This window comes from Harpia harpyja, chromosome 1 (genome assembly GCF_026419915.1).
Source record: "Harpia harpyja isolate bHarHar1 chromosome 1, bHarHar1 primary haplotype, whole genome shotgun sequence".
Taxonomy (NCBI): Eukaryota; Metazoa; Chordata; class Aves; order Accipitriformes; family Accipitridae; genus Harpia; species Harpia harpyja.
In genome coordinates, this window is record NC_068940.1 from 40,100,012 (window position 1) to 40,113,331 (window position 13,320).

The 13,320-nt window shown below is 48.7% G+C and overlaps 1 protein-coding gene across 1 annotated transcript; it reads left to right on the forward strand.

The window, feature by feature from the left end:
* LOC128141528 (thyrotropin-releasing hormone receptor-like) lies at positions 1 to 9,264 on the forward strand. Its single transcript, XM_052786387.1, has 2 exons — positions 1 to 786; positions 8,635 to 9,264. Exons 1-2 carry the CDS (start codon positions 1 to 3, stop codon positions 9,013 to 9,015), a joined length of 1,167 nt encoding a protein of 388 aa, XP_052642347.1. The 3' UTR covers positions 9,016 to 9,264.
* Positions 9,265 to 13,320: the final 4,056 nt, after the last annotated feature.

Consider the following 13,320-nt stretch of genomic DNA (forward strand, 5'->3'; position numbering starts at 1 on the left):
ATGGAGAACGCCTCGACCAGCCCGGGAGCCGCGCTGGGCGGCAGCGGCAACCAGACCCTGGGCAGGATGCCCCGGCAGCCCCTGGAGCTGCAGGTGGTCACCATCCTGCTGGTGCTGCTCATCTGCGGGGTGGGCATCGCGGGCAATGTGATGGTGGTGCTGGTGGTGCTGCGCACCAAGCACATGGTGACCCCCACCAACTGCTACCTGGTAAGCCTGGCGGTGGCTGACCTCATCGTGCTGCTGGCAGCTGGGCTGCCCAACATCTCAGAGGTGGTGGCTTCCTGGGTGTACGGCTATACCGGCTGCCTTTGCATCACCTATTTGCAGTACTTGGGCATCAACATCTCCGCCTGGTCCATCACTGCCTTCACGGTGGAGCGTTACATCGCGATCTGCCACGCCATCAAAGCACAGCTCCTGTGCACCGTGTCCCGCGCCAAGCGCATCATCTCCTCGCTGTGGCTCTTCACCTCCCTCTATTGCCTCATGTGGTTCTTCCTGGTGGACACGACCCAGGTCACCTTCTCGGATGGGGCACAGGTCAGCTGTGGCTACCGGGTCTCCAGAAGCCTTTACATGCCCATTTACTTCTTGGATTTTGCTGTCTTCTACGTCATCCCATTGGGGCTGGCAACTGTCCTCTACGGCCTCATTGCCCGCATCCTCTTCATGAGCCCCCTGCCCGCCACCCCGCAGCACCCCTGCCTGGGCTCCATGCACCAGGGTGGCTCCCTCAAGCTCTCCTGCCGGGGCAACAAGGGGGTCCTGAGCTCCCGCAAGCAGGTAGGGGCTCCCCGCCGGGCTGGGGCATGCTGGGCTGCAGGCAGCACTGCCAGGGGCTCAGTGCTTTGAGGGGCATCTGGCAGGGGTTGGGGTGCCCCAGTATTTTGCTTCCCTTTGTGGAGGGAATGGAGATGGTTGGTTTGCTGTACAGAAGCTCCCCCAAGCCCAGCTGGGATCTGGCAGCACAGATGGGCTCCCCCTGCTTTGGCTGGGCTTGGCGGAGCAGGACAGGGCTCCAGCATCACTTGGGAGAGGCAGGGGTGTTTGCTGGATAATTAATTACTGATTGCCTCCCCAAGGAGGGGAGTGCTGGGTCACATTATGCCAGCGGGACTAGCCTCCCAGACAGGGTCCTGGGCAGGTCACCTCAGATTTAGAGGAGCAAAGAGAGGGGAGAGCTGGCATGAACTCCTGCCCTCTGGGCCCAGTCCTGGCTGCAGCCCCCTGGTCCCTGCAGCTGAGGAAGGCACCTCAGTGTCACAGTGGTGTGTTTGCCTCTCAGTGACTCCTCTGTCATTCAGCTGCCTGCTTGCTCCTCATCTCCTTCCTCCTCTTTCTCTGTCCGCGTGGACAATTACTATTGCCCCATCTCCTTGGACAGGTCAGCATCTGGACATGGGACACTCTTGCCTGCTCGCTGGCCGTTTGCAGGAGACTATCGCATTCCGGTTTCAAACTTCGCATAGGCAGACATGGGCAATTTTAAAGGAAAGGGCTGAATCTGGGAGTCTGGCATAAGTCCCTGAAATCACCAGATCTGCTGTGATTTTGAGTGAGCAGGATCCGATTTCCAGACAGCCTGAAACTGGCTTCAGCCTGTCTTAAAGTCCTTGTTTTTCCAACTCAGTATCTCATTGCCTGATTTGCACAGGAACCTCCATTCCCCAGGAGAGACGATTCAGTCGCAGAGGGGAAGCAAACAGCCCAGAGAACGTGTATTTCTTCATGAACTTCTAAGTCCCTCCAGTTCAGCTTTTTCTCCCTTTTGCTCCAGCACAGAAAGGTTTAAAGCAGATCCTGACTTCTGCAGAAGTACTTGCCTGCTCTCCCAGGGTCGCCGGCTGCTGCGGGAGCCTCGGGCAGGGTGTTCAGCAGCAAGGTCTCTAGATAATACAAGGCAGTACCTAAAGGTGTGGGTCGATGGACCTCTCCTTCCAGAGCAGCTGCTGCAGGGGCTGTGCCGCTCTCCCCGCAGTGCTGTGCCATGGAGTGGCTGTGCCGCACACAGCGTACTCCAGCATCATTAGGATGAGTGGCTGATGGGGCTGGATGACAGGCACTCCAGCTCCTGGAAACATCTTGTGCTCTCTTTTCTGTTACACCAGGAGTTTTCTCGAGATTGTCATTACTTCCTGAAATATCTTAGCATGCAAAGACTTCCTCTTGCTAGCCTGACATTGCAGAGCTGGTGTCATTGAGTTTTTAAACTGTAAAGCAGTTTCCCAGGGCTTCCAGCTATGGTATGTTGAATGCTTTCTTCTGATTTCACACCAGCAGCTCTTCAAAGCGAGTTGTGTTGAGAGTGATGGAGGAAGAAACCCCAGCTGTGCCACCGGTGGCATGTGGGCTAGGTGCCTGACACACGGGTTGGTGGCAGTCAAATGGATGCAGTGCTGCACCCCAGAGGTGGCTGCAGTCCAGTTTTTTCCATAAACATCTTTCACGAGTTGGATATGACATGGGACGATTGCTTCATTTTATATACAATCATAGGGAAATTTATATGACTGTCCATAAAATCAGAGGGGGCAAAACCAGGATCTGGGGGTGCAACTTTAACCATTTGATTCATTGCTGAGGGGATCTGCTGGATGCTTGGTGCAGAAATAAGTTATCTGTGCACCAAAGCCAAGTAAAACCACACAGCTATTTTGACAAGAGTTTCGGGTAGCATGAACAGGAGTGCTTGGAGCATAACGAATCCAGGTCCTGTCAGAGCATCCACCTGAGCACTGCCTGAAATCCAGCCAGAGATTTTTGCTGGTGGTGCAATGAATTGAGGAACAGAAGCTGCAGTGAGTCATGATTCTGCATCTAGTTACGAGGGAAAAACCAACAACCCAACCACCCAGGGAGGAAAGAGGCCTCCTGAGACCCCAAGGGGTCAGCACAGGTTTCTGCCTGGAATTTGCCTCCCTGACCAGGGGCAGCCAGGGCCCAGGAATGATATTTTCAGGGAGATGCTGCAGCATGCAGGACCCCAGAGGGGCTGTGGGGGCAGAGCAGAGGGGAAGCACTGGCTGAGTGCTGGGGAATGGGCAGATCATTAAGAAAGGGATTATAATGTGAGAAAGAAGGTAGCTGAATCCATTCATGCCAGCAGAGCTGGCAGATAGAGGTGCTGGATAGAAGGGGTTTAAAAGTGAGCACAGAGGAGAGCATTCCCATGGCCAGTGGGGCCCCACATTGGGACATGTGGGTGAGCGAGACGGAGATGAATGTGCCCATGTGAAGGGGCAGGGCAAAGTCCAGGGGGGCTACAGCCCCCATATCACCCCCAGCACCTGGATCCATGGGACACCCCACTAACTTGGCTTTAGCAAAGGCAGGATAGAGGCACAGATGGGACCTGAGTGGTCTTCTCCAGGCGAGGTTCACCTCCAAGAAAATCAACAGCAAAAAGCCCTCATGCAATGGGCAGGTATGAGCCCTAAAAGGGAGCAGCGTGGACACTAATGTCCTGTGTCGTCTTCACCAGAAGAAAGGTTTCCTCTCTGATTTTCTGATAGCTGTGGCATCACTGCCCTCAAAGCCAGAGGAAACTTGCAGAAAGAAGAAACACAGATGGATCTCAGCTCGGACCACCTGACACTGCTTTGCAACAGCTGATGCTGGCTGAGGAGCTCATAAGCAAGTTTTCTTGCTCATTAATCTCCTGTGGCCAGGGTGGAAAGGAAAGGGCAGCCAGACAGGTAATGCCATCGACCTCTCACGCTCTCCTGAGGAGTGCTGACAGCCCTTGAAAATGTCACCAGGAATTTCCATGGGGACCATTGGTAAAGGGTCCTATCCTGAGCACCAGAAGTGAGGACACAGCATTGGAAACTGCTCTAATAACAAATGCTGGTGGTCTCCAATCTGATAGGGTGATGAGGAGGCTGTGAATGTGGTGCATGTGCTACTGGTGGGGAAGATTGAAGTGAGGGTGCAGCTTCTTTAAAATGCAATTGCCATATAGACTAAACCACTAAAGACACCATTAGAAATCATGGTTGCAAGTTTGGTCCAAAACAGCAGTAGTGTTGCTGTCTGACAGGCTTCACACACGCAGCAAGAGCTTCACAGGACCTTGCAGGAAGCAGGTTGCATCCCAGTGATGTGGTGAAGTGGGACTCCAACCCCGCAAACACCTTTGAGTTTGTTGTGATAGTGCACAAGCGTCTGCCAGATTCCCATCACAGACCAGTGGTATGAGAGGGTAGTTTGGCTCCTTGAGGATCTGTCGACCAGAAGAGCAGAACAGGGTGGGAGGACTGGTGCTGGAGCAGGTGTGTAGCTCAGGAGGTCCCTCTGACCAGGGTACAGGCACCTACGTCAGCGGTCCTCCTCTGGCCTCTGTAAAAGAACTGGCTCTTCCAGGCCCCATGCCCAGAGTCCCCTGGGAGATGTCCAAAAGGCGCTACCACAGAGGTGCCCATTTTTCTCCCTTGACTCTAAAGAGCCTAGATGGCTGGGGGTGTTTTGCTGTGGAGATGCAGAGTTTGGAAATAAAATTCTCACTGTGTGCTCCTGCGTAGCCCCAGCGCTGCCCTGCTTGCTTTTCAGAGCATGAAGATGCTGCTGTTCCCTCACTGCTGCCTCTAAAACATGTAAGTCCAGAGCAGGACAATGCAAGGGGTGAGTTTTGCTGTATTTATCACCTACAGAAGAAAGGGCCACAGATAAAAAACACCAGCCACCTCCAAGCCCATATTTCACCTGCTGGAGAGGGACCACTAGAGGGAGTGGGATTCCTAAAAAAGGATGCTGCAGCTCAGGATGATGGTGCCTGGACAAGGAGGGGTGACACTGGCTGGGGAGAAGCATCTGTGACCTCCAGGCCAGGGGCAGAGGCTGGACACAGCACTGCGAGAAGGTATGGGTTGGAAGGGCTGTGCGGGGATGCAAGATGCCCATCATCTTTTCTGGAGTGAGAAGGAGGCTCACAGTGGGCTTGGTTTAGGAGTTACACCACGCTTGGCCTGTGGAGGTGGAAGATGAGCTGCCCCTTAGCTTTGACATGGCGACCCAGGATGTAGTCAGGGGTTTGTACAGCAGATATCCTTGGCCATCCAGCAACAACGCTGGCTTATGTGCTCAAAAGTGTTTTTTCAGCTAAATATCACCTGTTCTAGTAAAACATCCTGTTCTGTCTACAAACCCTTGTCTTGCTTCTGTCCATAGCTCCTTTACAGCTGTTGTGTGCACACACTGTGTACAACAGAGTTGTTGCAAAACACTTGTCGGAAAAATTGTTGTCCCTGAGCTGGTGCTTCCCTGATGGATGCTTTGAGGCTACAGCAAAGCTCTGGCTTTTTTGGGCGCAGCTGGTTTTTTGCGGCCATAATTCAGGACTACTCCAGCTAGGGATAAATGTCCCAAGCTCTCCTCAGTGATGATTAGGTTCATTTATCACATGAGGACCAGAAATAAGTTCAGAGCACCTCAAGTATGCTATAGGCACTTGCTTCAGCAAGGTAGAGTGAGGAAAGACATGGAGACAGATTTCAGCCTTGCATGCAGACGACAGTGGAGATTTCCTTCCCCACAGTGAAGATATGAGAGCGAGTTTGGGATAGACTGTTAGGTTTTATCCAGGAGAGACATCTTGTGTTCACACAACTTTGCTAAAGTTGCAGCCAGGAGAACATGGTCTGTACGGACAGTTGGCTTTAAAAGGTAAATTTCAATCTTACAGCAAGCTCAGGGCAGGGCTGCCCGTCCTGGCTTGTGGTCTGGATGCAGTGTCCTCAGGGAGCACTGAAGGCATTTAGTGAGACAGAGGTAATAAATCCTCACGGTGCTGTTTCCAGCCGGTTTCCCCTCCCAGGACAAAGACAGCTTTTTCGCAGGGCTGTAGGATGCGTAGCAGGAAGCGCTCTTTGGATGACAGCACTTTGTGGTTTTCTGTGGTCTGGGGGGAAGTGTTGGGAACTTGCTCAGGCAGGAGCTGGGCAAGCGCTTGCTGGCACCACCGGCATTTCCATAACAACCGGCTGAAAAGCAGGGACAGTTATGGCTAAAAAGCAGATGAATCACTGGTTCTTTTCCAGACTACATTTCTTTTGGTCTCAGAAAGGACCAGAATGAACTTACTTTTCAGCCTTATTAGGATACGCTCTCTTTGGTGTTGTCACTTCAATGCAGAGTTCAGATCACTGTTCACAACCATTGTGGGCTCCTGAACAGCAAAACGAGGCAGAGAGTTACAACAGTCGAAAAGCCAAAGATGTTTCAGTCTCAGGAGACAGCACATGAGCAGCATTGATGCATTAGCTTTATAGGAGACATTTTAGTCATACAGAAACCTCCCAGCTGGAAAGGACACCAGAGAGCAGGGCTAAGTGTATAAAAGTTCAGGGATTTATTCTCCCCATCCCTGTGTGGGGTAACTTTGCATCTCAGGAACTGAGACAACTGCTGAGTGAGGAGTGCCTGTGTCTCAGTGAGGACCTGCAGAGCTGTGGTATTTCTCTTTCCCAGGGCATATTTTGCAGCAGTCCTGCTGCCTAGGGATTGCTGAAGTTGATGGAAGGACTCCCACCAACTTTACCCACAAGACAGTCCTTTAACATGGACCCTTCCAGGTAGGATGGGGACATGTTCAGTTTCTGCATGGGATGGAAAAGCACAGAGCCTGCCTTCATCTCCCAGGAGGATTAAACTGCTTAGCAGAGGGGAATTAAATTCTGGCTGAAATGGTGCTTAGGATCACTTAAGCTGAGGAGTTGGTTGCATTTTGCTGTAGGGTTCAGCTGTCAGCACAGCTTTGTTCAGATCAGCTTCATTCAAGTTCTTGGGAAATGAACCTCAGATGCATCAAAAATATGGCAAAAGCAATTCTCTCCACACACCTGTGAAGCAGGTTTGTGGAAGGCAGCAGGCTGGCTGAATGCTTCATCGCTGTCATGTCTATTTGCTATAAAGGTGCTTAGAAGAGTAGAGAACATGGGTCCCATCCATATGCACTGCTCATGTGGCACATGGTGTTGATGCAAAATCTGCTTCTTCCTGGGCTGATCCGGTATCTGGGAGCTCTCTGTTTCCAGGTCTTGCAGTACAGACCACAGTAATACAGTCTCACCACTGCTGTCAGGACGCTCCTTCCCTTGGCAAGGGGTGGCCAAGCCTGGATCGCCTTGCCAGCCTCGGCAGAGGCAGCGGCTATAACCATGCTGGTACGTAAAGATTTTGATCATGGTCAACTGTGTGCCAAGCAGCTGCTGTCCACTCCCAGCCTATCTGTTCAGGAGTATTTCTATAAAGCAGATTATCACCCTAGCAGTTGCACACTAGATAGGGTGGCTTGAAACCAAAAGCTTATGGGATGGCTCTCACTCTTCTGGATCCAGCCAGCCCTTGTAAAAGGCATTGAAAAGCTCTGAAGCAAAACTTTTACTGACACAACTTGTACAATCTCTTATATCTTTCCCAAAAGGCAACACACTGTGGCAGCAAACAGGCTGCAGTCTTAGCAACAGCCTCAGCACTCACTGTATCAAGATCTTACTCTGGGAAGTGTCCTCAACATTCCCATTAAACCACACAGAGCAAAACACTTCTAATTTGGCCTCAGCTTGGTAATAGTCCCTTTCTTGTAGGGAAGGTTTTGTTGCCACTACCAACCACCCCCGATTTCTACTCACAGCATTACGGGAAGGCACAGTTGCTCATGACCAAGTAAAAAAAGCACTCCAAGAAAAGCTGAGAGACTGTGAATGTGATCTAAGTGATTCCATATCGAGAACTGGAGACATTGCACAACTCCCTTTCTGACGTTTGAAATGCCACTGCCTTAATATGCATGCGGCATCAGTGTTTACTCATACTTTCCTCCTTGGGGACATGTGTATTCTGTAAGTATTTGTTGGATGATGATTGTCACCTACCAGAAATAGCTGTTGAAATTATTAGGATTACTGGAGTTTCAGTACAACACACCCATTTTCTTAAACAAGCTTGAGCTGAGCTGAGGGCAATTACTGCTCACTTCTGAATTCTCAATATCTTCTTGTTCCTAATATGTTACTGTAGTACTTCCCTAGTGTGCTGCAAATTAAAATAGCCCATACCAATTAGCTAAGTAACTCCCATATCAGCACAAGTAGGAATTTACATAAGACTCCAGACAGTCTCCTCTGCTCCCGGTGCTGCTCTCTACCATGACCCTATTCCCTGGAACAACATAGTTGGTGTAGAAAACCAGGAGATCCTAGGCAGGGAGTTGAGATACACCCCATGGCACCCCCAAAACTTAGGTCCCCACTTTTGCAGAAGTTATTTCCCCCATTGATTTAATGTTATGTACAATTCTCAAATTTGCTTTCTGGTACAGAAATTCCCATGATTATCCCAGCCCATTTCCAGGCTGGTGGATGCTTCTCCTAAAGAGTTTTAAAGGTTCTTCAGCGGTAGGTGAAAACCTATCATTGAAGGGGTTTCTTTATGCAAGATTGTTTCATGAACAAAATGGATTCAGAGAAGAATAGCCCCATCGTTTGGGTGCCTATTTTAAATGCTTAAAGAAAGATATAAGCAATATGTAGACTGAATTAGCTGTCTGCACCATTTCTCCAGGTAGGAAAGCTCTGCTGGAGGTTTAGCATCATCTGACTATTGTTTCTCTTTTTGCATATCCCCACTGGCAAGGTGACCAAAATGCTGGCTGTTGTGGTAGTCCTCTTCGCCCTTCTGTGGATGCCTTATCGCACACTGGTGGTGGTGAACTCCTTCGTGGACCCTCCGTACCTGAACATCTGGTTCCTTCTCTTCTGCCGCATGTGCATCTACTTGAACAGTGCCATCAACCCCATCATCTACAACCTCATGTCACAGAAGTTCAGGGCTGCCTTTAGGAAGTTATGGAAGTGCGAAGAGAAGAGTGCTGAGAACCCTGCGCCGTACACCACCCCGGTGTACTACAGCGTTACAAAGGACTATCCTCATGACAGCTCTGATCACGATGTCACTGAACAAGAAGATCTGAACAGTCTCCCTGCACCTGCAAAGAAGAACAAGCCTGCCAAATAAATCCTGGGACCCTGAAACAACGCAGGCAGTGGGAGCTATGTGGCTGTATGCACTGTGTTGGGAAAGTGCCAACAGAAATTGCTTTAGCATTGCAGCAAGCTTAATTTAATACCTCTCCAGGGCCTTTAACAAAACAGATTCTTAAAGGCAAATTAATTTGCTTTTCCTTAATGCTAATTTATTCTTGTTCAGTGAAGTGTTAGGCACAGGTCAATGTTTAGCATCTTTAAAGAATCTGTAGTTAAATATAGCAGTGCAACGCCATTCTGTGTTACATGCAAGTGCAATTGCTTGTTGAGTTGGGCCAGAGCATTGAAAGGAAATCAAGGAAGAGAAGAGCATTCAAAGAAAAAAAAACAAAACCAAAACCAATCTCTTTTTGCTGGACCAGTTCTTATATAGAATGAGATTCACCTACCCAAATTTACATGCCTATAACAGACACCCCATGTGAGCTGCTTCTCTAGAGTCCTTCTAGAGCTAATGTGGACAATTAGGCACTTCCAGGAAGCAGCTCTTCTCATCTCAGCATAGTCCTCTGAGGAACACGCATATCTACCAAGGAGATGAGTGCCTCCCCAGATGTGACTATTTCTGCCCATTGACTGTAAAGGGACTCTCTCAGGTGGAGACTCCTACATTAGGAATAACCAAAGTTGGGTGTCATGAACCTCACCTCATGCTTCTGGAAATATTGCAGCGCTGGTAGCACACAGACCCAAGGTCCAGACCAGTTGGATTTGTTACAGAAAAATGAACCAACTAATAATGAGTGTTCCATAAGGTAACAGTAATGCTTCCATCATTGTGGTCTAAGCTTCTTTTGGATAATTTTACGTTTTCTGTCCAAATTCCTCTAGTTGCTTCAGCTGGATATCATAGCCTTGTCCTGTAAGCCCTGGTGTGGTGCAGCTGTGTACCCTCGAGCAGTGTTGCTCTCTGTCCCAGCTACAGTTGCATTTCAATGGCAGGTGAAGAAATTCTCTTACTTCCTGAGAATAATTTGTGAAAGTCCACCAAGTGTTTTGTGATAAGTGACACACTGACTGTAAGACATTAACAATACTCATTGCTGCTATCATCTTGTGAGCAAAGTAGATATTCATAACCTGTGGCATCCAAGAAACCAGCCCAAGGACACTTGCCCCAGACTTCCAAGAGACTATCTGGACTAGGCTTAAAATGAATAAGATTACACATGAGCCAAACGCTAAGGCTCTTGCCAAATAAAACAAGTGTCAGCCGCTAGTAACCCTCAAGCGACTGTAAAAAATTATTTGAACAGCCAATTCAGCCTCACTAGTCAACACTGTTTTTCACCATACTATAGTGTTAAAAGATCTTAGAATTTTGCATCCACTTTGGAAAATATCTGTGTGATATTTTTAAGAGCACAAGACATTAAGTAACCATTCTGCATCTATGGGAAATCACTTCCCTGGGTGAGTCAAAACAAGACCTCACCTCCCACCGATGTGTCAGGAACTATTTCATTTCAGTGTAGGGTGGCTTTGCATGTATGATTATTATTGTGAGTTATTAACCTATCTACTTCATCCTCAAAATAACTGTAGCATGAGGGAAGAGAACATTGGTTTTTTGCAATTATTTGGAACGGTGTGTGTTTGGAATTTAAGAATTCATGCCATTTTTGCACTCTTTTGTGTATATTGGGAATTCAGGAACAAAGTTCCTCTTTATTGTTGTTAAGGAAGTTCTGCACAGAGATTTGGGATTTACATCTTGAAGAAAATGGAAGTGGTTTTGCTACAATGCGAGAAAATTGTTCCACTTAGCAAAAGAAACTCGGAAATAAAATAATTTTCTTGTAACAATCTTTACTCTAGTACAGATGATTTTTCCCCTTAGAACAGATTTTTCCTTAGCAGCTCAGAACAAGCCATTGATAAAAACATCTGCAGACAAACCAGAGCAGTAAGGATCAGGGTGCCTTGCAGTATACACAAGTAAGGTGTAGGACGAGGAAGGGGAGCCCTGGGGCAGCTGCTGGTCCCCTGAACATGGGAAAATCCAGGGCTGAGGTTTGGATGCGTCAGCTCTTACCTTTAGATGCATCAGCTCTTACCTGGGCTGGGTTGAGGATAACAGGAACAACTTATTGCATAGCTCAGAGCTAAGCTGGGCTCTTGTACTAATGAGTTCTTCTTCCAATGCATCAGAGTTATCTCCTCGAAACATAACAACTTCTTCCCCTTAAGCCACTCCATGCCCTGTCTAGCCAGCGCAGGAATTAATTTTCTTCATCTTCACAGCCAACTGTGGCTTGCAGATCCCTGGAGCACAAGGCCCTGAGCACACAAGCACCTTTGGGTGCACACACGCCATAGCCAGCCCCAACAGCCAGAGACATACAGCAAGTAGCATCCCATCCTTTCCTCTCCCCTTTCCCTCCCTGCTCTCCAGCCAACTAGTCTGTACAGCTATAATGGGATGGGGGATGGCAAGGAAGGAAGAGAGGAGAAAATTAACCTCTTAGCAGTGCAGTAAATCGGTAACACCCTGCAGCACAGTAGGGTTGGAGAGGAGGAAGAGCTGGGACTGGGACTCTGCAACCCTGTGCTCTTTGCTTTGGTACAATAACTAGATCACAGCAGCAAAGCACAGCCCAGCTGCCCTGGGTGCTGTGGGGCTGGGAGGCTGTGGCAGGTGGTACCTCCCTGGGACCTCGAGCACAGGGAGCATCTCCTTGGGGACAGGCTGTCCTGTGTCCCCCAGCCCTTCACCCTATGGCTGCGGGTGCAGAGAGCAGCATGAAAGCCATCTTTGCCCTGAGGCCACGTGGGAAGAGGATTTACTGTCCGAGCTCAGAAACCCACCTGCATCCTAAGTAAGGCATTTCTCAGGCATGGGATGTGCAGTTTGACAGATGGCCTTGATCTCTGTGAACCCAAGTAGCAGCTCAACTCTGAAGCATCTCCAGCAGGATCTTTTCCACCTCCCCATCACATGTTCCTCTTTATGCTTTTTTTCCCCACTCTGAGACATCCTAAAAGCACTATTCTCTTAATTAAATTTCAGCCCCAGGCCAACAGCTAATTGAGAGTTCTGAAATTTTTGTTCAACATACTTGGAATTCAGTTAAAACCCAGTTCTCTTCTCCTCTTTCTGTCCTTATCTGTCAAGTGCTCTGTGACCCTTTGTTATTTTTTGAGAAGTAATCGGCAGATAAATTCCCCCAGCACCACGAGATCTCCATCAAATGCACCAGAGCATTAAACTCTGTAGATGAGGAATGAGTTCCTGCTCCTTCCCCCTGCACGTATTCTGACATGTTAGGAGGAGTTGAGAGAGTTTTAGGTGGAAGTGGAGGCAGAAGGTCAGCACTCAGCTTGCTAAGGAGATGCTGGTTGAGAGGACAGGCAACTGCGTGCTGTCGGGAAATAAATCACTAGCAGAAAGGAATTAAAAGAAATAACTCATCACTGTAACTTCCTCTGGATAGCCAGGGTCTGAGTAAAAACCTTAATTCCTTATAAGAAATCAAAGAGCCCCCTTCAAGCTTCACCCTGGATTACGTTGTACCCTGCAACACCCCACTCATAGTGTCTGAAGCTGCATTTTACCCTTAGCATTTATTTAGTCTCAACAGCATAAGCGTAAGCTGCAAGTTTATAAATACGCCACCAAAGAGAGAATCTATTACTCCCAAGTAATTTACCACATTGAAGCCATTCCTCAGTTTAATCTAACCTGTTATTTCTTAATTAAAGCTCATTATTTCTAACCCCTGCCCTTCCAGTGCTTGTTAACCTGGTAAAATGCCATCTGCTTTCTTCAATTACAAGCAAACAAGTCTCCTGGCAGGAGAGGGGGGACCTGGCACTGCCACAGAGCCCCAGGAAGAGGGGATGAATTTGTGAGCAGTGCAGAGAGGGGGAAGGGCTGGTACGAGAGGGGTGGGTGAGGTTTATGGGCCTTAAGAACTGCAGGTTGGCTGAAGCACACAGCATTCATCAGAGACTTTCAGTTTAGGAGACACCACATCCAGCATATTTACCTGAATCTGGCTAGTCCCAATACATTGGTGATAGAGGCCACATAGTAATCGCCTCTATGTGGTGCACAGATGGGTACCCAGGAAGGGCTATTTACTTGTGCAAAACACAGAAGTTTAAAACTTAGCAAATTTTCAGTTTAAGCCCCAGTCAGGTTGTCTTCTTACCTTGTCTCTAGATTTGGGTGGTGGAAAAGATACTTTCAGGTGTGAAATTGGGCATCCACACCATCCTGTGCCAGAGGAGACCGTGGCCATGCTGATGACTCTTTGGGAGAGCCTCTCCCCTG